Source organism: Genypterus blacodes, unplaced genomic scaffold (assembly GCF_046128005.1).
Source record: "Genypterus blacodes isolate CSIRO-AG114 ecotype Tasmania unplaced genomic scaffold, CSIRO-AGI_Gbla_v1 ptg000017l_1, whole genome shotgun sequence".
Taxonomy (NCBI): domain Eukaryota; kingdom Metazoa; phylum Chordata; class Actinopteri; order Ophidiiformes; family Ophidiidae; genus Genypterus; species Genypterus blacodes.
The window spans coordinates 1,804,173-1,830,341 of record NW_027466831.1 but is presented as its reverse complement, the minus strand read 5'-3'; the positions used below and the strand labels follow the sequence as shown (position 1 = coordinate 1,830,341).

Here is a 26,169-nt window from a genome sequence, read left to right as displayed (position 1 = left end):
CCTTTATTACACTGTCCATCTTGATATTTTCCTAAGATTACCTGAGAAAGGTGTGGAATTCAATTGGACCGAGTCTATATCGCACAAAGTACACAGGAGATTGTAATGCAGAGATAATCATAAAGCATAAATACTACACACAGCACAGCAATCAGCACCATAATAAATATCCCAAATAATACACACAAGAATTCATTCCAAGTGCATAAAAAGTGAGCAGATATCTGGGAACATGTTTGGATCAGAGGCCTGTGACGCATTCCTCATATAGATTTATATCACAGATTACACAGTTCTGTTGAAAGAGCAAATAGAGGCAACTGTTTGTTCCAGCTCAGCCATAAATACAGAATGTCACAGTCTCTTATATGCTGAAACATTTTTCCGTCTGAATCAAAGGGGCCATCGCAGGCAAAGACGCGTCTCGTGATCTATACGGCCTGCATACTGTACAAAATACAGGAGGGATCAGGAGTCTTTCTGAATATATGCAGTCCTTCATATGACAATATCTGACAGCTGGGAGCCAAATGCACATCATAAAGTGGATAATTTATGAGGTAATGGACAAATGATTTGTGGAATGAAATTTAAACTTTTTCTCCCGTTTCATCTGTGATTTCCATTCACTCTTAAGAAAAAGCAAACAGCCTGAACCTGCATTCGACGCTCCACACAAAGAGAAATATCAGCGTCTTTACGGCTCCTGTAGTCAGTTTTACAACACCGCCAACGCCCAGAATCATTTTATTGCTCGTCGACATTGTTTTTTGGTACTTTGTGACAACTGTAGAGGTCACCGGGTCAGTTAATTACATTTGTTTACTGCAGTGAAAATGATGCGGCTGCACTGCGAGGTTTGTTTTAATGGCTGCAGCCTGAACTGTGATCCCCGTTTGTTTTCAAGAGGCTGACAGAAAGAAGCCGAGAGGATATTTCAAAGCAATTAAATGAGATTTCTGTCCGATAACAAGTACTATAGGTTTTTCCATTAAAAACCTTTGAAACTAATCTCCCCGCTGAGAACACTTGTCTCCCCTCGTGGCATGGCTACGAATCAGCACTGAGAGATAAATAAATGGCCTTTAAAAAAACATCGGCCCTCTTGTCAAGACACATACCCACTCAAGAGCAGCAACAGTCCACATGTCAACTCATTCTCTCCCCATTTCCTCTCCTCTGTTTGGTGAGACACTTCTGTCTAATGAAGCAGACGGACTGCAATCCCACAGGGCTCAGCGCAGCTCTGTCACCCCCTCAGCGCCGTTTCCCTCTGGACAGCCCGATCATTGTCCACTATCAAAGGTAATACTCACCAATCAGGATTCATTACGGCGGCAAATCTTAGGAATGAACTGCCCGCTGCAAGCTGAGCGAGCTGACAACTAACAGAGAAGTGCCCGGGAAAAGAAAACAGGGCCTCCCAGGGCCTCCTTCAGACTAAATTGGATTGCCAATATGGCCCACAGACATTTGGAGAAGTGGAGAAAAACAATGGAGCAGAAAATAAATACTCCAAAGCCACAGTGATGACTCCACTTGGTAAACTAACACAGTATTGATCGTCTTCTCTTTCTCTTTTTTTTTTGTTTGTTTAGAAAAGCCTCATCCCTGCTAATAGCTGTCTGAGAGTGTAATCTCTCCCTTGTCCTCCCCCCTCCTCTCCTCCCCTCCGCATTCCCTATTATGTGGCTCCTTTCAGTGCGTCTCAAATAGTTTAGGTTCAGTGTCGCACTGGGGTACAGGGGCATGGGACTGGGGACCAATTGTTTGCTAATGTTGACACCTGCCAGAGCAGGCTTGGTCTATTTGGGGCCCGCCAAGCCGCAAACTGGATGCTCCCCCTCTTTAGCGAGATTAAGTGTGGGTTGCTGGGGTCACAAATCACTGGACTCCCTCTGATGTTTTGAGGCACAGAGCCAGAAGACTGAGGAGACTAAAAGGGAAAGCTGGAGAGGGAGCGAGGGAGAGAGGAGGGAAGAGGGATAAAGAGTGACAGTCTATTGTCTACTCAAAAGGAGAGGAATAATGTATCTTCTTGAGTGTGCATAAGTGGTGCATTTTAAAATATATCAGTGAATCCTCCTCGCCGAATTCTGCCTTGTTGTCTCCTTTAACTGCATAAATGAAGACCAATTTCCATGCTTTGTATATGATCTCCAAATAATAGCTCGGTCATTTTCCATATCCAAAATATACAATTGGTAAAGAGAGAGAAGAATATGAGGGCATTGAACCATCTTTTCCGTAACTATATATTTGCAGGCTTCACCAAATGCAATTTATTAACGCGGAAAATTTGTATTCCGACGATTCCCTAAAAATAAGCAACCGCTTGTTTGCATAAGCGATCTAATATCTCCGGCTATATTCTGAGAGTGAGAGGCAGCACGGCCGTGACGCAGAGCGCCCATGCAGCTCCGTCTCCCCCTTTCTCCCTTGCAGATGTACATTAATGCATAAAAGCAGAAGCACCCTCTCTCCCTTTAAAACTGCCGCTGTCCAGCCTCATCGTGTCAGTTTGAAGGCCCCATTCAAAAGTATTCATGCATCTGCCTTTGAGACACAATGGCTGCTAGTTTATAAACTGTCTGCCCAGGCACCCAAAGGCTTTAGTTCGTATTGTTTTCTGCCCCTTAATAAACTTTTTGGAGGAGTTCATCAACCAGACTGAATAGCCTATGCAGCAAGACTGAAGACAGAAAATAACAGAAGGGTCTTTTCTCCTCCCTCTTCTTTCTCTCGTCCTTTTCTAGTGGCTGTTGATCTAACAATGGTGAGAGTAGGCTGTCAGACATCACAGGGCTTTTTGTACCAATACAAGGAGGAAAACTATTCAATAAAAGCAGAATGCTGTCTTTAAAAATAGGAATCCAAGACAATCGCATTTTCACATTTTCACAGAACTCAAGTGGCACAAGGAGATAAAATAAATAAAAACGGTGGACAAAAACAAAGTATGACAAATGAAATATTACTTTATTGCTGTAAAATGACTGACATTGGCTGGAAATGCTGAATGATAGAAATGTTTTGGTACATTTTTTTGGGGGGATTTTAGACATTTTGGAGGAAATGTTAAATATGTTTCAATGCATTTTTGAATGAAATGCTGCTTAAGGTGAAACAGTAAAAGTAATTTGTCTTAAAGATTCTAACGTTGCTTGACACCTGTTACACAAGTGATGGGATGCAATAAAACGCCATTTTGGCTCTGAGCCATTATAATCCACCGTTATACCTTTAAACTCGGTGTAAAAAAATTAAATAAAATAAAATTAGCCAAACTTAAAAGTCTTTAATAGATATCTGCTGTAATTAATTTCATAGCTAATTAAAAGCAGGCTGGAGTCGGTGCAGGCATGGTCTGGGGAGCCGCTGCATGGGCATAATTGGAGTAATAGCGGAAAAAAGCCTCCTTAGAAATAAAAGCCCACAGCGGTCCGATTCAACAACAACACCGTCCAACCAGGCTGCCCCCCCCCCCCCCCCCTAGACACCCCCTTAACCCCCCCACCCCCCATCTGACCCAAAAAGAGCCTTATTCTGCCCCGGACCAGCCACCTACTGTTTCCCAGCGCAGCCCTCGGGTGCGTTCTAACACCCTAATTAGATGTGACAAGTTCAACGAGGCGGCTTGAAGGGAGGAAAAGCTGGTCAGGTTATGATTTCCGAGTCAGACTCACAGGGGAACGAGCGGACAGCTGATTCCTGTCACACTCATTCATCTTCTTCCAGCCAATTAAACAGCGCGGCGCTAACAAAGAGACACAGCGCGCGGCCCGCACGGTGAACAGGCTGCGTCATACACACGCCGACAACGCGTGATGATAATAATAATAATAATAATAATAATAATAATAATAATAATAATAATAATAATAATAATAATAATTTAGCTTGGTTAATAATTGAAAATAAATAAAAGAATATCAATAAATTACAGTTATACATTATTGACAAGGATTTTGCCGTAAATATGAAATATTTCTAGCTTTTTTCTGTACAAATACTCCTCCCAAACTACTGAATACGCTCCAGTACTACCAGTGCAATTAGCTACAGTACATATATATTTTGTATTTATATTTGTGGGAACGATCAGGGACTTTAACGTATAAATTCGTAATTTCCCTCTTTTCCGGATAGATTACATGGAGAGTCGTATAACAAACAAATCGAAGGTATCCGAAACATTCCAAGCAGTCTGACGCAAGAAGTATACACACACACACTCTCAATCGTGCTACCTGTTGATGATGCGTGTGTGTACGTGAGAGAGAGAAAGGGGGGACAGGGGGGGGGGGGGGGGGGGCGGGTAGAGAGAGAGAGAGAGAGAGAGAGAGAGAGACGAACTCCCACTAAAGATATGATGAAGATTGCAGATCCCTGTTCTATGTCTCTGGCCCCTGGGGGCCTGTGCGGGGCCTATATGGTGAAAATTGGCGGAATAAAACACAGGCCGGGGCTGGAGCCTATGGGTGAAGCGCCCTGCTGCCGTGACAGGAAACCTGCAGGGCAACGCTTCCTCCTTAATTTGTCTCGTATGGTTTGAGACACCAGCAGACATCCAATCCTCAAAGTGTGTGTAGGGGCCCTATATTATATGCTATAATTAAATATCATATCATATTTAAAAATGCTCAGTGGCACATGGAGGATCTTATCAACTTTGTCTTCCTCGGCTTTGTCTGTGTTATCATATTAACAGTAACAATATGTGCAATGGGGACGAGCATATAGGATAAACAAAGGCACCTATGGGTTTACAGCCTATATTCTGCTATTTTCCAGTAGGAAATGTTAACCTTGAAATGCTGCTATCGCCGGCTAACAATGTGTGATCATAACCCCATAAATGAGGGTAGAAATTGAATCCTTTTAAGTTATTAAGCAGGAAAGGATTATAAACTGGTCTTTAGAAATGAGCTAGAAATCCCCATGTCTTCCTCTGTACACTTAAATTTCCCACAAGAAGCTGGAGAGCAAAGATTGCCCCTTTCTCAAGAGCCCCACAAGAGATGGAAAGAAGCCATTTTGGAGGCCAGATAGGGAGTTGTCCCACATGCTAAGCACCACTTTAATTAATAGACAGCCCTGAGAGGTCTCACTGTCAGCCTGCTAATGCTGCCGAGCTGCTGTTTGTGCTGCCATGAATATTTCTGATGTGATCAAAGTCAAACGCCAACACAGAATGAACTTAAGCCTACTTCATTTTTTTTTATTTAGCCGCGTGCTTTACACACTCAAAGCACCCCCGTGCTGCTGTTACTCACAAAATGGGTGTATTAGTGATTAGAATACCTGTTATGTGCTGCATGTTTTGATACCTCAGTGACATCACCAAAGGGCCGGGAAGGAGATTTGACAATATTGATCGAAGCACACATCTGCATAAAACCTCACCAACAAGCCACACACACACACACACACACACACACACACACACACACACACACACACACACACACACACACACGCTATATTTTGCAAAAAAATTGAGTGTGCCACCAGGGGGCGTATCAGGTACCACTGGTGGTACATGTACAACATCTTGGGAACCACAATGTAGGACTAAGACATAGGTGCATGCATTGGGCAGGATTGGATTGTTCTATTGAATTAACAGGACAGGATTTTCTAAGTTATGCTATAATAATTATGATACACGTTCATTTGTTAAGGATTAAGTGCACAAAATTAACCTAACCACATTTTAGCCTATAGTCGTTACTCCACTATGGCCTTATAGATTTAACTTTATAATTTACTGCTAATATGATAAAATGCATTTAGTCTTATTTAATTGAAATCTGAAAACGAAATTATTATTATTATTTTTATTTTCGTTGTTGTTATTCTTATTATGCCATGTGGTCTTTGCCCGGCTGCCCTCTCTAAGGCCTCCCGATGTAAGTTGCAGTGCAGTGGGGCTGCAGTGCTGCGGGGACCGGGGAGGTTAATCCGGGTTTAATGCGGTGCAGCTCGGCGCGGGTCTGGGCTGTGATGGGTGTGTTATCTCTGCCCAACATTTGGGTCTCCCTCCATTTCCAGGCCGCCAAATAGCTGCGAGAGAGCGCAGATGGAGTCAGTGCGAACGCCCGAGGAGAAAGCGTTATTAATAGCTAAATAACTTGCCCATACTTTCACTGAATCTCCCTCACACACACACATGCACACACACGCACACACTCTCTTCCAGATGGATTTGTTTGAAGTGGTCTCTCGCTTCATTCCCCCTGTCCTCCTCATTCAGCGCGGCTTTAGAGACGAAATATAGCGACATTATATTACCATACAGAAGAAGAAGACTGCGTTCTTCAGGCGTGTGTGTGAGCGTGTGTGTGATGATCATTCTCTGGTCTGACTTTTTTTGCAAATAAAATATAAATTACTTGTGTGTGTGGAGGAGAACCTGACGCGTTCTATACATTTGCTATGAGCGCCTGTCAGTGTCAGATCTCTTCTATATAATTGAATCCACTGTACGTCTCTCCTAGTCTCGCCTAATCCGGATGTGCGGATTGTCTGCCTCGCGCTCACCTCTCCGCATTGATCCCGGACTGTCCCGCCCTGACGCGCGGGAATAATCCCATCTGGCATCTGTTTAATTAGACGGAGGACCTGCAGGTAATCCGGCGATTTGCTGAAGTGTCCGTCGGCCTGTCAGCGGGCTCATGTGACGGTGTGACGGATGGAAGGAAGGTGGAGACTCACGACTCACCCTCTCTCCTGCTCTGACCATGCGCAAACACCCCCCAAAAACGCCAAATTCTGCGCGCAAATTGGGCAACGCCCCACCCCCCTTTAAATTCTTGCGCGTAATTGCACTTGGGCACGGAACTGAACACTGCACACACACACACACACACACACACACACACACACACACACACACACACACACACACACACACACACACACACACACACACACACACACACACGCAAACCGTGACCTCCACCCCTGTGATCACCATAAGAAAAACAATCATCATAATAATCACATTTCTGTCTTTAAAGGGCCAATCCGTAAATGAGTCGAAGCCTTGACAGGATATTTAGCTGTAACGTTCATTATGTGATGTTATGGATTAAGGCCTCCGTCAAGGCCTGTAAAGGTGGCTAATCTATTCTGGTTTTGGAGAGTTTATTGATGCTCTGCCTTCTACATTCAGCCAGTTGGGATGCCATCAAGTAACATTACAGTACATTCACACAGACTCACACACACGCACACACACGTCATACATTGAGATTTAAATATGGGATAAATCCGCGATATGTAACCTTCTGAGAGAAAAATCAAAATCAACTGTGTAGGACTAATAAACAAACAAACAGATAAATAAATAAAGACTTAAAATCGGGATAAATATACTAAAAAAAACACAAATCTGGTGAATTTAGTGCCCACGGCGAGCAGCAGTGCGCTCGGCTCGGAGATGAAAGTGAGGAGAAATAAAAGGCTGTGTTTAATCTGCTTTAAAGCGCCTCGCTCTCCACATAGGAGCCCGCAGAGTGAGGGGCTGATTGGGGATAAATACGGTTCCTACCAGTGTGCCTTCGAGCTATTACACCCGCCGCGAACACACACACCTATTCAGCAAACACACGCTCCCTCTAATAAGCATTAACGTTATTATTAAAGCCGGTGTAGTCGGAGGGGCGCAGCGCTGTTTAATCAACTGTTTGAAAAAAAAATCCAGCATCTTTCATTCAAAACAGTCAAGATTCTACTGCGGTTTGCGCCGAAATTAACGCACGATTCGCCAAAATCACCGTTATGTTACTTACGACCCTCGTTACGACCATCCCCAATGCCCACGATACACCAAATACTGACACACACATATATATATCACATATATATATATTTTTTAGAACTGCAGTAGGTGATGTGACAGAGAAAAAGAAGAAGAAGAAGAAGAGGGTTTCACTCTATCAAACGGGTCCATTATATGACATTACAACCCTATCTAGCAGCGGGGCGCACTGAATTATTCATCTCCTTTTATGCGCCTTTTATGGGCCTTTGTCGCAACTTTTCTCTCTCTTTTCCGCAGCTTTTTCAATGAGACTCTGGCTCTCCTGCTCTGCCTTTGTACCCCGGGCTCTTCGCTTTCTCTTTCTTTTTTTTAGTGAAGAAGAGGCCGCGCTACTGAAGTTCATCTTCAAGTTTGAAACATTTGGCCCAGTGTCGTTTTAAGAATAAAGAGGCCTTTTGTGAGCTCTTATCTGAAGGCGTGAAAGGGGCCAAACTTTGCTTTTTTTACACCATAAAAGCAGATTCACCGAATATGACGATTAATACTTTTTTTTCCTGACCAGTCAAAAAAAAATTAAAATGAAAAAAGGAAAACGAAATTCCTTATTTTAAGTGAAATATATCTCAATTATAAATAGTTAAAGTATATTCAAATGTTAGTTGTAATATTAGTTTCAGGCTATCATACTTATCCCAAAATATCACAACATACTTGACTGAATACTACACACTCCTCTGCTTGTACCATTACAAATACAGCAAATAATAATATGAGCATTGATTTCCACTTTAACTGACAAGTGGTGAGATGTCAGTGAGCTGACATCGATGGTGAAATGGGTCAAAGTGTCAGCTGTCGTTTAGTGGTCGTTAAATGAATGAATGAAGGGCTGAATGAATGGAGAGGAATTTGTTACACAAATTAATTTTCTGCTGTTAAATACCTTCTGCCAAGGAGCTCATAAATAATTAAGTGAACGAACAAAACTGCTGGCTCCGAGTTAGAATAGCAGGAATAAATTCTGGGAAGTGGGGGAATTTCCCAAGAGGATCCAGGATAAATACGATTTAAAACATTTGCTTCCTGCCTCATAATCATAATAATAATAATAACATTCAATATTATCGAAAAAGGGCCATATTTCTGCCGTTAACTTACATTTATCACCGAGGATGCCATCGATGCTATGCTTTGTTTTCTTTTCTCCATCTTCATCCTTCTTATCACAGTCATCCTCGTCATCTTTTTTGCCAAATCGGGCCCTCAAAACGCGGCTGATGGAGCTCACTAATGGCAACAAAAAGGGTAAATGGGTGATTAGCTCCGAGAAGCAAAAAATAATCCCATCATGCATTTGTGTTTTTTTAGAAGGAGACCATATACAAATATATAATAGCACAGGTGAACTTGAGGAATTAGATACCTACCACACAAATTCCGATTTAATATTAGAGATCAATGACATAGCAATACAATCAGGTGAGATTAGTGGTGTGTGCGGGATCAGTCAATAGGAGCTGCAGATGTTCACTCAGAAGAAGGAAAAAAGGTGCAGCTTACCAGATGAAGCCTCACCTGAAGGAACCGTGCTTCTGTCGCACACGCCGTCCTTCAGCAGCTTGTCCCGGATCTCCCAGCTGAACATGCCGGGGTTCTCCCGCTTGTACTCCTCGATCCTCTTCTCCACGTCCGGAGTTGCCACCTGCTTTTAGGTTGGAATTGTTGATGAGGAGAGGCGTGAAAGAGAGAAAGGACAGACGGCGAGGGAGGAAGAGGAGATGTCAGCCAGTTTGATTTGGAATTTAATTTAATTTGAATGCCGTAAATGCTGTTTCTGAGATATGAATATTAAAGGACAGTCACAGTTATTAGACCCGTTGTGGCTATTATGGAAACCAAGAAAAAAAAAATCTGAATATTAATGTTGTAAAAATCAGTTAACAAAGCTATAAATTAAAATAAAATAATATGCATGAATATTCAGGGTTATGATGTCGAATAAATAAAAGAAAATATTATTTTATTGAATTTGTTCGTATGATTTGAAAAATGTGATTAATGCAATTAGAGGAGTAACACAATAAATGAATTAACTGAGGTGTCGTGACTTTACATGAGTTATTCCTGCACTGTACACACAGTTAATTACTGTATATGGATTAGTTCTATCATTTCAATATTGATGTTTTTTGCGGATTTCTTTTTCTTTTTTTTCTATGGACATGAAATTACCCAGAAAAAGCAAATAATGACTGTTGTGACATTGTCAACATTTTTGTATCTTTTAATATCTTCGAGTAATTATTATTTAACAGAATAAATCAAACAAGATAAATATACATGTTTTATTTTGAAGTATTGTAATTGTTATTATCATTAAACGTATAGCATTCATTTCTCTGCCCCAAATGCCTGTGTGCTCTGTCAGGTGTTGAGATGTGAAGTGGTGGTGCGTTCAGGGCCCCACTCACCCTGGGCTTGCTGCCTCCTATGGCCCCGGGGCGGATCGAGCCGGTCTCCTGGTACCGACAGAGGATCTTGGAGACGCAGCCGTGAGACACTCGCAGTTGCCGTGAGATGACGCAGGGCCTGATCCCGTGGTGTGCCATCTCCACTATCTTGTGCCGGATGTGGTTGGGCAGGGGCCTCCCGTTGATGAAGACTCCGCCGAGCTGGTTCACGCGGCCTTGGCCCAGAGGGGTTGAAACTGCACAACAAACACAACAAATTGCGTCATATTCGGGGGTCAAATTCTGCAGAATTAGTGACTATGACGTATACGAATGATCCCCGGATGTAAGCTAAACAGCGACATGTTTGCGGTGTGACTGACTTTTAATGGGACGCAGTTTACGCACATTATCATATTATACATTTTCAAGAGAGCGACGTGCCAAATTCAATCCCAGTCAGTCTGTCTGACAGGATGCATCCGAGCCACTTCAGCATCAATTACACTTCCTGCAGACGCTGGAGAGGCGGACGCTTCCCCACCTTGATTATTCCTAGTCATGCTGTCCAAATATTGATGTGATCCTTTGAGCCATCTCTCTTTGCTGCGTGTGTGTGTGTGTGTGTGTGTGTGGGTGGGTGAGTGTGTGCGTGTGTGTGTTGGTGCCATTTGCAGCAGCAGGACACTTGAGCAAATCCCGGAGCTTGAGGGAACTTGCAGGCTACGTGGGTTTGCTGCGTTTCAGTGTGGAGCTCTTGAGCACGAACTGGGTGTGATGGGAAAAGTGTCTCCATAAATGCATGCAAATACAAAGTGAGCCTTTTTACGCCCATATGTGCAGTCTGGCTGTTTCAATATGTGTCTCAATATTAACAACTATTCAAACTATATAGGGTTTCAATGTTAAAATAAAGAAAAGACAGAAATTTCGTTGAAGTCATTGAAATTATAATGATGGTGATTTACTGTCATGTTGTACAAAATGTGCACACCATTTTAAATTTGTAAATGTGCGTTCAATAAATACAAATAAAACGGAAAATGAATTGTTATTTTAAAAATTATTTCAGGGAGTTCAAATTCAATCAAAGAAAAATATAATATCACATATTTATCCACCTAAAGTCGTGCGAAGTGCAATAATATGAATCAACAGCAGGCAACTTTTGCAGCATTTATTACGCTTTTACGAAATTCTAATGATTTAGTTTGTGATGGCTGCAGCTCGGTCACTTGTTAACCCATCAGGCTCTGCGTTTTACCTTCCAGGGGGAAGCCGGTGCGCGGGTAGTTCTGGCCCGGCGCAGGTCGCACCATCCGAGGCATAGTTCCTGGTAACGTAGCCATCATCGAGCTACACACACACACAAACGCTGGTGGCTTGGACGCGCTTTACTGTCACAAAGTCCAAGTGGGAGCCGGAAATGAATGTCTTCAAAAAAGAAAATGCGCAACAACAACAACAGCAACAAAGAGAGAGATGCTCGTTCTGCGATCAAATCCCCCCCCAAATCCCTGCAGGCGCAGAATGAAGCCGCTCCGCCGAGGAGAGTGACCGCGGTGCTGATGCTCTCCTCCGGGGTCGATGACTTTGCTTAATTACAGCGATGATTCAAATACAAAAAACAGTTCAAATAAAAACCTCTTCTGGTTTGTGGGGAAGCTTCTGGAAATGGAGGATGCGCAGTGTGCAGATGGCTGCCGTGTTGTGATCGCGTCCCGGTGCTTGGCTCGACTTTGGGCTCAGTCTAATGTCTGCGTGGTGCCGCCTGGAAGTAGTTGAACTTTAGTGCGCGCTGGAGGAGGAGACAGCCGAGCGCTCCCATAGGCTCCCAGGCCTTTCTTTTATGGATGAAAGCGAGTGGGCTTAGCCGGGCTGCGGCCAGCCAATCACAGGGTCGCATTCTACTTTTAATTCACTGCTGCCTTCGTCCTCGGAGCCAATATACTCTCTCTCACACACACAGCAAATGTGTTTTATCCAAATACGATTCCAAGCGCCTTTGCTCATCTCCTCCAAATGCACCTGCTCACATTATCAGTGCGATGCTCTTTCTATCTCTCTTTCTATCTTCCTCATTATTAACTCCATACATTAAAGAAATAAAAAATATAATCCTCAAATATGAAGCATAAATGTATATAAACATATTCATAATTTACTGAAAACCTTAATCTCATTTTGTTTATGTGCAAATAATCAAATTCTGATCAATAAAACCCCAATAGAATCGATTAACCTATAGAATTAAAATACCCAATGCGTGTGTGTGTGTTTTCCTAAAGCAAAGTGGCGTGATTTAAGTGCAGCACACGTGTGAAAGAGTGTGTTGTCGCAGAGATGAAAGTGACCCGCTGATGTGCGTGTAAAGGCGCAGCGCCTCTCCGCGCCATCAGACGCTGTTTGGCCTGTTAACCTTTCAATTAACTTAATGTGCGCAGCGACAAACCGCCGCATTCTCTCCCACAGCTTCTGCGGTAATTACGGCCTTATTATGGGATCGAGCCGCTATTGATGACAACAGGTTGCTTGGCCCGGAGAATTGTGCCGCACAAGAGTAATTGCTGTATAAGGTAATTGTTAAGAATTACGCGCAACTATTAAACTCGTATAAAAAAAAGGGAGGAGAGGAGGGGGAGAGGTGCGTGTGTCAACTCTGTGGGCCCACCGCGCATATAAAATTGTGTGACAATTGCCGTGGAAAACACTCCTGGTGGAAGGCAATTTCACAAATAATTTTAGCAACAATTAGGGAGTGTGGAGGGGTGAAATGGCGATTTCACATGCAGATGTGCCGGTGGGAAGGATCTGGTATCCTGCCGAATGGCTCTGACCCTCACTCGCCCGCTTTGGTGCGCCTCGCATGGGACGGAGGGGCACAAAGAGAGCCTGGCAGCCTCCCGGGAAGAGGCGCAAAGAGCGGCGGATTAGCTCCAGCATCAATCACCACACAGCCAAACAATGGCGCATTGCTCTTATGGAAAGCTGACCATGTCCTTTTGACTAATATGTCCACCTCCCTCTCTCTGTCTCTCTCACTCTCTCAGGTATGTGTGTGTGTTTAAATCACGCACAGACACACAATAATAACACGCGTTTCCCAGTAAATATCCTCTGTTATCATAATCATTATTAACCTGGTGCTCATTTGTTACGCTGCTGCTGAGAATTTCCCCCAAAGTAAACACGGCGGGGAGACATTCCCACCGTTTACGTGATCGGGAGGAGAAAAATGATTTTTGACATATACGCTATTTTTCAAGTAAATGAAACTGAACTATTCTTTTTATAAACTCCATCATTTCCCCCCCATTCGTGTCAGGAAACGTCATTGCATTCAATCAATATTTCCTTACAAAGCCATTAAAATGCCTTATTTTGTTTTTATTCGTATTTTCTTCACTCATTTAGGACTTTTTCCTTTTAGTTATAATAAATGATATAAAATCAAGTCATAAAGTTGACTTTGAAACAAGGTTGAAATGGAGCATTTGTTAGAGAAAACTACTTCATCACACTCAAAACTAATTGATCACTGATCATCCTACAACGTTTAGATTAATAAAAATCAAAAAATTTGATTCATCCTCAAAAGCTCAACGCACAATGTCAAATTTTAAATTTTCCCTTAACATAGACCCTAAGAACCATAGACATTTCTTAGGTATTCAGTGATTGTGTGTGTGTGTGTGAGCATGGGGGAGTTCACACAGTGGAACTCAGTGTCACAGTTCACCTTTAACATGAGGCCCTATGCTCAACCCATGCTGGTTGTTCTTCTTCTTCTTCAGATGAAGTCAACACATTCTCCAATCTTATCTTGATCAGTCGCCGCTCTTCAAACACTTTCCCCGCAGAGCCTCATGATATTTTTGACACGCATATTAGCTAAGTTTCTTCTTCGTCTTCTTCTGTTCTATCTGCTTGTAGGTGAACGTCTCCTTCTCTCTATCTCCCCCATCGCTCTAAGGATTCACACAAAGAGAACACACCTTTGATGAGACGCAGCACCAATTCGGGGCCTTTATCTTTTGCTGAGCCGAACAAAAGGCATTAAGTGGATATAAAATAAGTTTGATTTCAGGATGTGATGGAGGAGTTAACATAACCAACAAACACTGTTGTTTTGCAGTGACTGGCTCGTGGAGTACGTTCAGATTTTAAACTAAGTGTGTCCAGTAAACAAACAGTAAAGACACTTATTTTGAAAGTTTATTGTCAGGCTGCAAGGTTCTGCGCCAGCTGTGTAGATAAATAAATACATAATCAATCTCCAGAAATAATAAAAAAATATGTATTTTACTGCTGCCAAAGGGCAATAAGCCACATCACTCTCAGGACATTAAAGAGGAATATTGCAATGTTTGCATCCAAACAAAGGCAAATCACGTTCAGACAATCTGTCTCCTGCTGTTTTCAGATCCCTGCTGGCTCAAACTATGATAAAAAAAAAAGAATTCATAAATCTAATTTGATTTCCACAAGCCTTTTTCCATTTGGTGGACACTTTAATGCTGAAGGCGAGTTCTGTTCTTTGTTGACAGGCAGATGTTTATATGTGTATTCACTTACATCTGGACTAGAGCTCAATTGCACCACGCGCTGCTTCTGCTGATATAACTCAACATATTGTGTGCAGAAGTCTGTCCCGCTGTAAATAAAGACCTGGCCGGGTGGTTTAACAAGTGAGCCACTGAGCGTTTTCACCAATCACTTCCACTAAATGCATTATTCCGATCCAGAGGTGTTAGGATCATGAGCAGAGCAGCACACCACACGGCCTGCTAGTCCACCGCACTCTGATTACCTCACTGGATCCCTTTCACATCTGCTCAGAATTACCCAAATGTGAAATCACTTTCTTATGGGAATTATTTTATCGCCAAGCGGAGAGCGTATGAAATGCGCTCTAAAGAGGAGAATGGTGAAAAAGGCTTAGTTTGGGTTGTAAGTTTAATCAAAGAAAGCTGATCTGAGACGTTCATCTGGTCGTGTTTGGAGTAAGGAGGCATTTTGGACGGGTGTGTAGGGTTTGACAAGGTGATTTTTGGCTAATAAGGAGAGCAGGACACAGGCATTCCTGACACTCATTTGGAACATGTTAGCCATGTTAGACCTGCGTTTGAACCCTACATGAACTCTCATGGTTGAGTCTTAACCTGGCTTTCTATGTAAATATAAGTAACATTGATGTGGAGTAGAACAAAAACATAACTGGTTTGGAAATTTCTTGAATTCTCAAAAAATATAACTACATTTCACAGCTTGGAAGACCGCATGACTTTTCAAAGTCGTCCTCCAGAGCACAAGCAGTACGGTAAATATCCCACAAGTCTCTCTGTTCACACACAATGTGTGGCGGGGAAGAGGAGCAACAACATATGTTACGATGACATCCCAGTCTGAAGGCTGAGTTATGACGCCAGGAGACGTCTATAACTCAAGCAGTGATCAAACCCAGCCAAAGGCCACTGGCAGAGGGCAGCCCTTTCTGGATTTCCACAGAGATCAGAGGTATCAGAGGCTGGACAAACTGTGGACAATGTAGAAAAACACCACGAGCTGCTCAAACCGTGGGCGAAGCAGGAGACGTGGAGACGGAGAGAGAGAGGAGACAATGGATATTGCGTCCTTGTTGCAGCACCGTCAACAGCCCACAACTCTGTCAAAAAGAGCGAGGTGATTGGGTGACATCACACACACACACATCCATACACGCACAGGCAGACTCAGCTGGATGGGCTGCAGGTGGGTGCAGTGGTGGGGGTTGATCCATGACATCCCGTCACTGCTCGTTATACTGTGAATTCTGTGTGTCTTCGGTAACGTTCAACACTTGGCACGACGAGCAGTACGTGTCGTTGACGCGACGCAAGAGACGGAGGCCGCGACAGATGGTGCACAATGCAACCTCCAAGTCTGACAACGAGAGATGGCAGAAGAAGAAACTAGGAGTGAGGGACAAGTAAGAAGACGACGCACTGTACGCGACAAAGCAGTGCTGGTGACTGTTGTGTCAGCCTCTCGGGAAGAGCAACAGTTCTCAGTGTATCCCGAGGCTCTTATCGCCCCACAGCAGAGCTCACCTGCCCTCTTGCGTTAAACGCCATCAGAAACCCAATAACCGAGCCCTTTCTCTATCCCTGCTGCGCAAAATCACGTACACACATCCGCTTCAATCGCAACACCGGTGTGTTTTGCGTAAGAATGGCGGCGAGGGTGCTTTCAATGCGACGCCTGTTCCTTTTGAGTTTGGTATGAACAAGGTGCTATGTAGTCAACCTCTGAGCTGCTGTCTTTGATGATTTGCCACCAACCGTCGCAAATACGCAAAGATAATGCAACATTTCAAATAGGGAAAAAGTAGTCATGGACGCCTACGACATCCCCGAGATTAGACTGATCTACGTTTGGTGTCCTGAAAAAAGAAAGGGCACGGTCGTGGTGAAACGAGGAGGAATCTCAGTTTTGATGGCAGCTGCTAATCAAGTGCTAAACCCTCGATCATAGCTCTCCAGATTTGAGCATGTCAAAGAATAAATCAACAGAGTCAACAGAACTTTTTCTCTGTTTCAAATCCATGTTTGACCACAAGAATACTGGAATAACTCGATGACAATAACCCTAATGTTTATAATATATTTTGTGTGCGCAAACATTTCTCCTACTAAATTGGTGACAGACAAGTTGAAGGAACTTTTACGCAGATGACATCCAAGTCTACACCAAATCCTGACCAGAGTGGAACCAGACTCTTAGGGGCTTTGTTTATTGTTCGAGTTAAACCAACATCTTCTTTTGCGCGTCACACATGGAAAACAAAGTGGCTGCCTTGCTAAGCCGCCTTATTATCTGTGGTCTGCTCAATTGAAGAAGAAAAATAGTGTTTAGAACAGCCTTTTCTGCTTTAACATCACTGGACACAGAGTGCAGTGGAACCTTTACTGGGTTTCATTGTGGAGGAACACTGTGGGTTGCTGGCATCATTTCATTACACTGGCCAGTGTTACAATCCATTTTACACCACCAAGAATGCTGTGTGTGTGTGTGTCTGCCTGTGTGCGTGTGTGTGTGTGGCATGTGATAGGACCAAAATGCTTGGGTATCACGCTCTGATGTGCATGCCAAATCCAGTTGTCCTCTCACACAACCTAGCGGTGCTGCTCTGCCGCTTCAGCACTGTAAGCAGGTCGCGACCCCTCGTGCTGACTGCGCCCACCCAAACATTACCTTCAGCCAGTTGCAGTTGCCCTGGCTGCTTCCACCCGCTGCTACATTTATCTCCTGATGCCGAGGAATCATTTAGAGTTGTGATTGTTTGGTTAAAATCAAGTCAGATTTTTGTTTTCTCACATTACGAGTGTTCTTACAGGTCAGTGTTCAGTTTGGTAGAAAAAGCCGAAACAAACATCTGCTCCTCTAATGATTGGCTAACAGTAGATTATCAAAATTTTTGCAAGTGGGCCAAATAGTGGACTTCTGGACTGTGGATAGATTTTATTTGAACAAGGCAAAGTGGTTTTTATGATAAGAGTATATTCAGGTCATGAGGACATTGATAAATAAATGTGGTTCAGTTAGTTGTGGTTACCAGTTCATTAAATGCATACAATCTACTGTAATCCAACACAATCACCATGGTAAAGTATTAATTGTTCGGTAAATAGGGCTGGAAAATCACCCAATTTGGTGGATTGCAAACACTCATGTTTCTAGAAAAAAAACTATATGATACAACAAAGAATCACTAAGACACCCAACTGGTCAGATCCCAGTCCAGATATACTGTAAGCAAGTGTGACCCATGATACAAGCAGGGGTTTAACGGCTGTTATTTGCATGTTATCTTAAATGTACGATGGGTTTTGGCTACTATATGTAATTAGGTGATAATAATCCAAGATCTCACATCAGTAAGGAGTTATAAGCCTTTATAATAAGCATAATCTCATACTTCTGACATATTAAAAGAAGAATAATTGGCTTCTAAACCACAGCAGCTTCAGTATTAACATTTGGTGTTTGGCTACCAAAGAGAATCAAATATGTTACGAATTCGACACAAAATTCAAAACTGGATAGAAGCAGGCGGCGGCGTGGCTCTACATGCAAAGAACACAGCACATTTTCACTTAAATGTGGCTGTGCGAGCGGACAAATTTGGGGGGAAAAAAAGAAAGAGAGAAAGAAAAAGTCTCTTTGTTAATGAAGATAAAAGTAATGCCTCCATTTTGCATGCTATCACAATTAGTCTCACCACAACCATCTGAAAGATCCCTCCAGAGAACGGAGATCACTTGACCCCCCATGTGTGACTGAATCCCGTCTTTGCATTAGGTGCTCGCTGAAACCATAACGTCTCTCTGCTCCAGCTCAGATGCTTAAAAAAAGCAGAGGCATCACAAAGAGCTCACAGACTGGAAGTCACACGGCGTCTGGGATTGAAAAAAAAAATCCATGAATATATGCCGTTTCTTTAAAAAAAAACATAAAACGACATACAACTGCCAAATGGCTGAAAATGGACAAAGTTATAAACAGTGTTCTAGATGGGAATTTATACGCACGCTTTGTTTAAACTGCATGACAGCACAGTTTGCATTATTAACACCTGGAAAACACGATGGAAACACACTGAGTCATCTTCAATCGATTCTTGCAAAAATCTTAATTTTTATAAGATTCAGGAAAAAATCTGTTATTCAAATTCCTTAATGCGTGACAGACACTAAAAGATCAAGCAATACAGAGTCACGTGAAAAAACTTTGGTTGTCATTTCAGCGGTGGAGTCCAAGGAAACCACTCCGGCTCGCTGTTACTCTGATAATCTATCTAAGAAAATACATTATGTGGTGGTTAGAGGTAAGTAGCATAAAATGGGTTAAGCCCTTCAGAGGTTGGGGTGGAACAGTGGAATCAAGCAGAAAGTTTTCATCTTCCACACAGAGACGAAACAAAGTCGTCTCTGCTGCGTCTTTCATTTCCAGCCATGATGGCCGCACAGGGGCCTTCGGGTTGGTGGCAGGGATCCGCATCCTTTTCCCAGCGACGGTGTTGTGCGCTCCATATTTATGACATTAAACGCTTACATGATCTCACTGTGTTCATGTGGCTTTGGGTCCTCTCTAACTTTCTGTAGACACGCAAAGTCCAGTTTCAAATGCCAATGAATGAATGCCAGGGTCTGAATTTCTCTTAGGCTGTCCTGTCCAAAATGTGTCTCAAGTCTCTAAACAACTGAAAGAAAACCCCCAAAACAAGACACGCATTGAACTAGTTAGAACAACTGTAGTTTTATGATTCTTTCAATGCATCAATGATCATCTATTATGCCTTCTTTATCTGAAATTGCTACCAAAAGTAGGCGACACTTAAGGACACATGAGACTTGTGGGTAAACTTGCTTCCCATCAGCTTAAGGCAGTAAAGAGCAAATGATAAGACATTAGCCACATCTCCTACTTAATGATATTGAATTTACAACGACACAGTCTGGGGGGCGGGCCTTGTCTTTTCAAAGCGAGCCCTTCTTGTTTTTACCTAGTAAACCATCTGGTCATCTGAGCGTCTCGAACTGAACTGTCACAGATGATTAGAGCAGGAACAACTCGTCTTGGTATCCCAAAGAGCATGAGGTCCTCACGAGATATGCCGAGCCACAACTTGAATCAATGTCACCGTTCAGATAATCACGCATCGCAGATTCACCATGTAAGATGCATTTTGTGTGCTGCCTAAGTGTGTAAAGCCTCTATTCATTTTCAGATTTTTCCACTGCAACGTGGTCAACCTAATAATGACGCCCTCCTCTTGAATTTCAGCTTTGGTCGATGAGAAGAAAGCACGTTGTGTTTGCTGTTTGTCTGCTCCCTGATATTATTTCAGCGACAAAACCAACTGGAAAAAAGGTTAAAATCTTAATGTAATGTCCTTGTAATCTTGTTAATTTTGATGTTGGCAAGTATGTAGACTGTGAGGATACCAAATTCAGATTTGTTTTACCGAACGCATAACTAACTCTGATCCGCTTTACGGCCCATTAAGTTCATTTAAGAAATGTGTTGCTTTTGTTATTTAACCTCTAACTAAACACTCATTAGACCGCATACCTCCACCAAGGCTGCACGAGGTTAGACACAGTTCAAAAGAGAGTAGTTTATAAAATATATCTGGACAAAATTGCATCATGTCATTGATATTGCTGTATTACCTTTGAAGGAATATTGAAGAAAGCCTAATTTTTAAATGCCCCTGGACATAACATACCTCTACAATTTTACACGTCCTTCCCTCTTGGCCATGCCACACCCTTCCACCGAGCTTCAGCACAATCAGGTTGTAGGTTATCCTGCAAACAAACAAACAAACAACAAAAGTGGGTGAAAACACAGAAGGTAGTATGGATGTTAAGCTGAGCCGGTGGTCCACAAGTTTCAATGGTGAGCCAATATGACACTAATGAAATACAGCTACAGCTCAAGTACCGAGTCTGGGAATACAATTCCTCTTCTAAAAGAATATTGGTGTTACCCTTTAAAACCCGACAATCCTTTAATTGTTTCATTGTTCTCTGTGAGGTCAAGAAAACAGCAGAATTCCCAGAAAAATTCTCAGCAAAAAGTTGTAACCTCTACTAATTGTAAACCAAATAGTGAATAAGCTATTCAGTGAAAACGTTTTTTTTTCCACTTTTATCAGTTTGTCTAATATGTGGAAAATGGTGACGTCATTTACTTTCTCCTTATCAAGAGTCACCCAGGGACAGTGAGATATCCGGAGAATTACAAACAAGGGCACGTCTCTTGTGTGTGTCAGTCACCTCTCCTTTACAGAAAGCCATTTGTTTGCGTCACACATGCAGAGAAAAACAAGCTTTTACACCATACGAGTGTGAAATCAACATGTTCCAAGACAAGGACAGAGTGGGCAGGAATCTCCAGATGACACGAGGTGAAGCCCTGAACACAGAATTCATGGATCCTTCTCACGAAATCAGTTTTCACCTCTGCTGAGGTCAAAAATATATGGAAAACTGATGTAATCCTGAAATTGTTTCTCTGTTTTCTTTAGCACAGCTACAATAGAAGCTGAGGTACGGAAGAGCTGAAACTATTGAGAATCCCGCTACTATCAAAGTCATAAGTACAATCTTTTTATAGCTCTAGATCTTGCTATAGTTTTTCTGCTTATCCCTAGGTCTGTGCAGCTCCAACCAACTGCTAGCCAAACTAAATCGTTCTCCATCTCTCTATCTATTTAATATCTACATATAATATACTGTAATAAACTAACTGCATTTAAAGATGTAAATGATAGTTTACCGCATGTGAACACAAACTAAATAGAAAACTACAGAGATGAGCTATATTTGATTAAAATATAAGTTATTATTGATCTTAATAGCTGCTCTTTTTAATAGCACAAATGAAATCATTTAATCTTTCCTGCCATACCACAGTGAAACGTTAACATTCATACTGAATATACTTCGTTGCTAAACATAGGAGAGAAAAGGGCAACACTGCCATCTCGCGTGCAAGACTTACAATAACACATCTACGCAACTTCCTCCTCCAACATGGCTGCGCACTGACAAACGTCTCCACAAATGTCACGTTACTGTTCCTGCTGCTGTGAAACTTAAAGCAAAACATTCAGTAACAAACTGTAACTTGTCCGAGTAAAGAAGTCGCGTCATTTAGGAACATTATCCTCACTTCATTCTGCGCCCTGAGAGGTAATTTCGCTGACTGTTCGCTCTGTGTCGCGTTAGCATTAGCGGTTAGCAGCCGCTCTTGCTGCCCTGGTTGACATTTAATGAGGCTTTAGCGTTCAAAACACGCGTGTAACTGCGCCGCAATCACTGCTGATAATGCGTATAGATGTTCACTGCTGTCCACTTTGTTTTAACGCTGGTTTGTTTTCTGTTGCAGGATCATTCAGAGGACATCATGGTGCATTTAGGTGAGAACAGGCTCAGATTTTGACACATTGTCTGTATGCAGTATTTCAAGTACATTGATGAAGTAAAAACCCTAACCCTAATTACTCAATCAGTATACAGTACACTTGTAATGTATCACAATGAGGAAAAGATAAGAGTTAATATCCTGTGACTTAACTGTTGTACGATTCTGTCTTGTTTTGTTCTAAAATCAATCAAGCACATTGGCATTGAATCAGTGGAGGATGCAGTTTATATTTTTACATTTTCCAAATTGAGTATTTTTATGTCAAATGTGGCAAAATGTTGATGCCCTATATGTCATGATGGTTCAGCATGTAATGTCTTGTCTTCCCTTTAAGTGAACTTGACCATAATAATCGGTACTAGAAACAAGTTTCATTAGTATACAGTCCTATACAAACCACAAGTTATTACTGCCACAGAAGTCATAGGGTGGAACCATCACCTGACAGGGTCAATAAAATCTGAACAAAAATAGAATTGAATGCAGGGCTGTTGCATTAGATTTCAAGTTACATTGGTAACACTGTAGATTTACTTTGTACCGATTAAACATGATAAGATTGCACTCTGAAGCGGGTTATTGTTTAGTACTATGGGTGCAGCCTTTGCGTGCCAAAGTGTAGGTCATCCATTTCCTCATTGATACAGCGATATGTTTGAGATTTATTTGAATTTATTATCCTTTGTCCTTCTACAGCGTCTGTCCTCCTGAAGCAGTACCACAAGGGCCACGTTGTCATTCGAATGGCTATGGCAGGTCACAGACAGGCCAACAGGCCCTTTTACCGCATTGTGGCAGCACACAACAAAAGAGCAAGGGACGGTAAATACATAGAGCAGCTGGGTACGTACGACCCCCTCCCCAACATCTACAACGAGAAACTGGTTAGCTTCAACTTTGACCGGATCAAGCACTGGATGGGCTGTGGCGCTCACCCCACCAAGCCAGTGGCCAAGCTTCTAGGTGTGTATTCACTACATGAAAGCATTTCAGGGCGGTCAACATAATGGTAGCCATGTGTGGAGATTTGTTTTGCTTTGTCATTTGTTTAATGAAGGAGTTCCTCCATTATATGGCTGTGTGCAACTTTTCGACAGTGTTCACATAGAAAAACACCATATGATAGATGAGCTGTTACATTGAAATGTTTAAACATGACGTCAGTAGCATAAGGTCCATAGTGTTTGTTTCGGCCTTTCAGATCCATGCTCGAGGTTTTCTGAGCCTAGCTTAGAAGCATCTAACCCAGGAATTCTGTCCTATTTTATTGGCTGTTTAATCCAAATTGTGAATGTCTGAGGGCGGCCAAATCAAGTGAACAGGCTGCATATAACTCAGACTCAGACCCTCTGGGAGCTTTGAAACTTGTATCTTGTAATAGTTCAAAAACTTGCATTTCATGTCCAAAACACCAAAGGAATTATATTACTTCAACAAATAAAAATGTTTGTTGAAGTAATATAATATAGTAATATATTACAACCCAGAATTCAATGAAGACACAAATTTTACTGGGATTTTTTGTTTCAACTCTTTCCGTAGGCCTGGCAGGTTTTTTCCCTCTGCATCCCATGACGATAACGGGGGCAGAGCGACGCATCGCAGCGGCTCAGCAGAGAGAAGAAACGCAAACAGAGGAGAGTTTGGTGGAGGGGCAGCAGAAGCAGCCTGAAGTGTGAGAGTTTCAGCTGTGGACTGCATGTGAGCCTCCGGTACCAAAGGAGGCCCACAGTTATTGACCTCGACTTGTTTTGTGACTGAATGAACCATGAATATGAAACGGACGCTTCATATAATTCCATAGGCTCAAGCTGTGTGAGCCTTGAAGTACTCAGTCAGTTGTTTGTATTTACTGCTTTACGTGACTTAATTAAAGTATTACAATAATATTGAGTTGGGTTGAGTTACAGATTGTTTTACTGTTCTGTTTTAGGATACCTGTGGACTACATAAGAACAGAATGCAGAGAAATGGGTAGAATTTCCTGCTATTTTTTTGACCCAACACATTGTTGCTGTCCTGATCCATTCTTTCTTTTGATTGTCCTGTATGAGGAAACATTTGAAAGTCACACATCAAACAAAGAAAGGAAAGTCAGAAGTTGTCTTTATTATTTTCAAATGGCAACTTGTTAGCAGTACAGGGGCACCCAAAATGCACCATACATCATAAGTATAGTTAAGACATTGCCAAAGAGAAATTGTGCTTGAACATTGAAAAACACTACTGATAATTAAACAACACTACCAAATCAAAAGAATATGAAACCCACACAGTGCAAAACAGTTCCAAGACAAGACGAATGAAAAGCTGTCACAGGCATCCAATGTTGACTTTTACTTCAATATTGGCAATGTCATGTGAACCTTGTTTATAAATCAGTGGGGGAGAAAAACATGCACTGACTTGCCTTGTGTTAATCAGTAGGTCCTGAGGGCAGTTTAAAAGTGAAACCTGAGCCAAGACACACTTAACACCCCAGTGTCAATATTGGGGTTCATCAAATCAACAACGAGACTTATAAATAAATATCTGCCACAGTATTGACTCGGTCATTTGTGAGTAAAATCTGATATAATTAAAGCATTAAAGAGATAATTAAAGCTGGAATTGCATGTCCAAGGGTGATAAATCATCACACTCTTACATGAAGCAGGACTACGTGTGGAATTTCAGAGGTGATTTTCTAAAAAGCAAACAGAGGTGTGGAACCCAACCTCTCGTGCATTCAAAATCAAAAAGAGTGTTTGTTTTTAGCATCGTCACAAGTCCGTGTTGAAAATGCAGATTAGGCCCAACTGAGGTCATGTTCCATCTATTTATAACTTGGCTATTCACTCCTCTTCACTGCCTTCATGTTGATCAATGTAACTTTCCTTATCTATATGATGGTGACGTAGGCCATCATTTCAAGCTTGTTGCGACAGCATGTCAATATTGGATATGAATAGTAAATATTAGACTGAAGAGTTCTGTTAGTCAAACTAATTAAATGTAACCTATTCAAAACATATTTGGCATGGGTGTATGTTACACACTCTTTAATGTGTTGTTATTGTAAGTATTTTTGGAAAACATTGAAACTGCAGGGGTTACAGCTAACAATGGATAAACTAAGTTAAGAAAAACCATGGCCATCTCAACATGATTTATTACTCCTTCATTCCTATGCATGACTCAGTAAACACCAAACAAATGGTCTTCAGGAAAGAGTCACAATAGTTACATTTCATATCACAATTTTGTGGCATAAAATGCAGAACTACTTAATGAGCAACTGATCTAATGAAACATACTTATCATTTGCCATTATCAATGTAAACTGTCAATTTTGGGAAGCTTCGGGTGAAATTCCATCCATTCTTCGTCAGAATATGTGCTTAAACAGTGCAGGGTTGTGGTAGCCACAAACTAATTGCAGCATCCATTTGGTGAGAGGCAGGGTGCACCCTGGACCCAATCACAGGCCTGAATAATGTGGGCCTACAAAGACATGGATGCTGTATCCCAACTCAAACTCTACATTCAAAGGCCCCTGCTCGATTCAAACCCAGGACCTTTACACTGTGAGGTCCTGGTTGCGTTTGAGCAACCAAGCCACCCAAGTGGTGGGGGTGTTCCATTATATTTTGCAATCATCATTATGTCGTACTGGGGGCTAATGCAGATTTGAGACTCCTGCACCTCCCAGACCTGCAAAGCTTTACTTTATTTTACAGTCTAGGTTTCCAATGTTACCAAATATGCGATGCCAGTGTGACTCACCATGATTAAGGACACAAAACAGGACAACCATCAATGAGTACAGTTTATACTGTATATATAGGATGATGCTGTTATTCAGAGAAAATATAATAGGATTTTGGAAATTAGAGGGCAGCTTATCAAGACTTCAGCATCACTGTTTACTGTGTCAACTAATTATTATGTACTTAATTATATGTTGAAATAATTACATTCCCGCCCAAATACATC

The 26,169-nt window shown here is 42.0% G+C and overlaps 2 protein-coding genes across 5 annotated transcripts in view; one reads left to right on the top strand and one right to left on the bottom strand.

Moving 5' to 3' along the window:
* The window catches only part of pax7a (paired box 7a), a 40,663-nt gene extending 29,093 nt beyond the window's left edge, over window positions 1-11,570 (bottom strand). The window contains exons 1-4 of one of the 4 annotated variants that reach the window (XM_076141472.1): window positions 11,483-11,570; window positions 10,240-10,475; window positions 9,329-9,473; window positions 8,927-9,055 (exon numbers count right to left, since the gene is read on the bottom strand). In XM_076141472.1, coding sequence (XP_075997587.1) covers window positions 8,927-9,055; window positions 9,329-9,473; window positions 10,240-10,475; window positions 11,483-11,570 — 598 coding nt within the window. The remainder of the gene's footprint in view (window positions 1-8,926; window positions 9,056-9,328; window positions 9,474-10,239; window positions 10,476-11,482) is intronic. The other 3 variants (XM_076141474.1, XM_076141476.1, XM_076141475.1) reach the window with 3 other exon arrangements.
* A 10,211-nt stretch (window positions 11,571-21,781) lies between these two features.
* Window positions 21,782-24,728, top strand: mrps16 (mitochondrial ribosomal protein S16). The gene is made up of 4 exons (XM_076140843.1): window positions 21,782-21,959; window positions 22,156-22,186; window positions 22,891-23,157; window positions 23,737-24,728. The coding sequence occupies exons 2-4, from the start codon at window positions 22,174-22,176 to the stop codon at window positions 23,871-23,873; spliced, it is 417 nt and encodes a 138-aa protein (XP_075996958.1). The 5' UTR covers window positions 21,782-21,959; window positions 22,156-22,173; the 3' UTR covers window positions 23,874-24,728.
* Window positions 24,729-26,169: the final 1,441 nt, after the last annotated feature.

Bases quoted from the DNA above. Each gene is read 5' to 3' on its own strand.
- mrps16 (XM_076140843.1), top strand. The intron at 23,158-23,736 runs GTGTGTATTCAC...CTCTTTCCGTAG, and splicing joins GCCAGTGGCCAAGCTTCTAG to GCCTGGCAGGTTTTTTCCCT.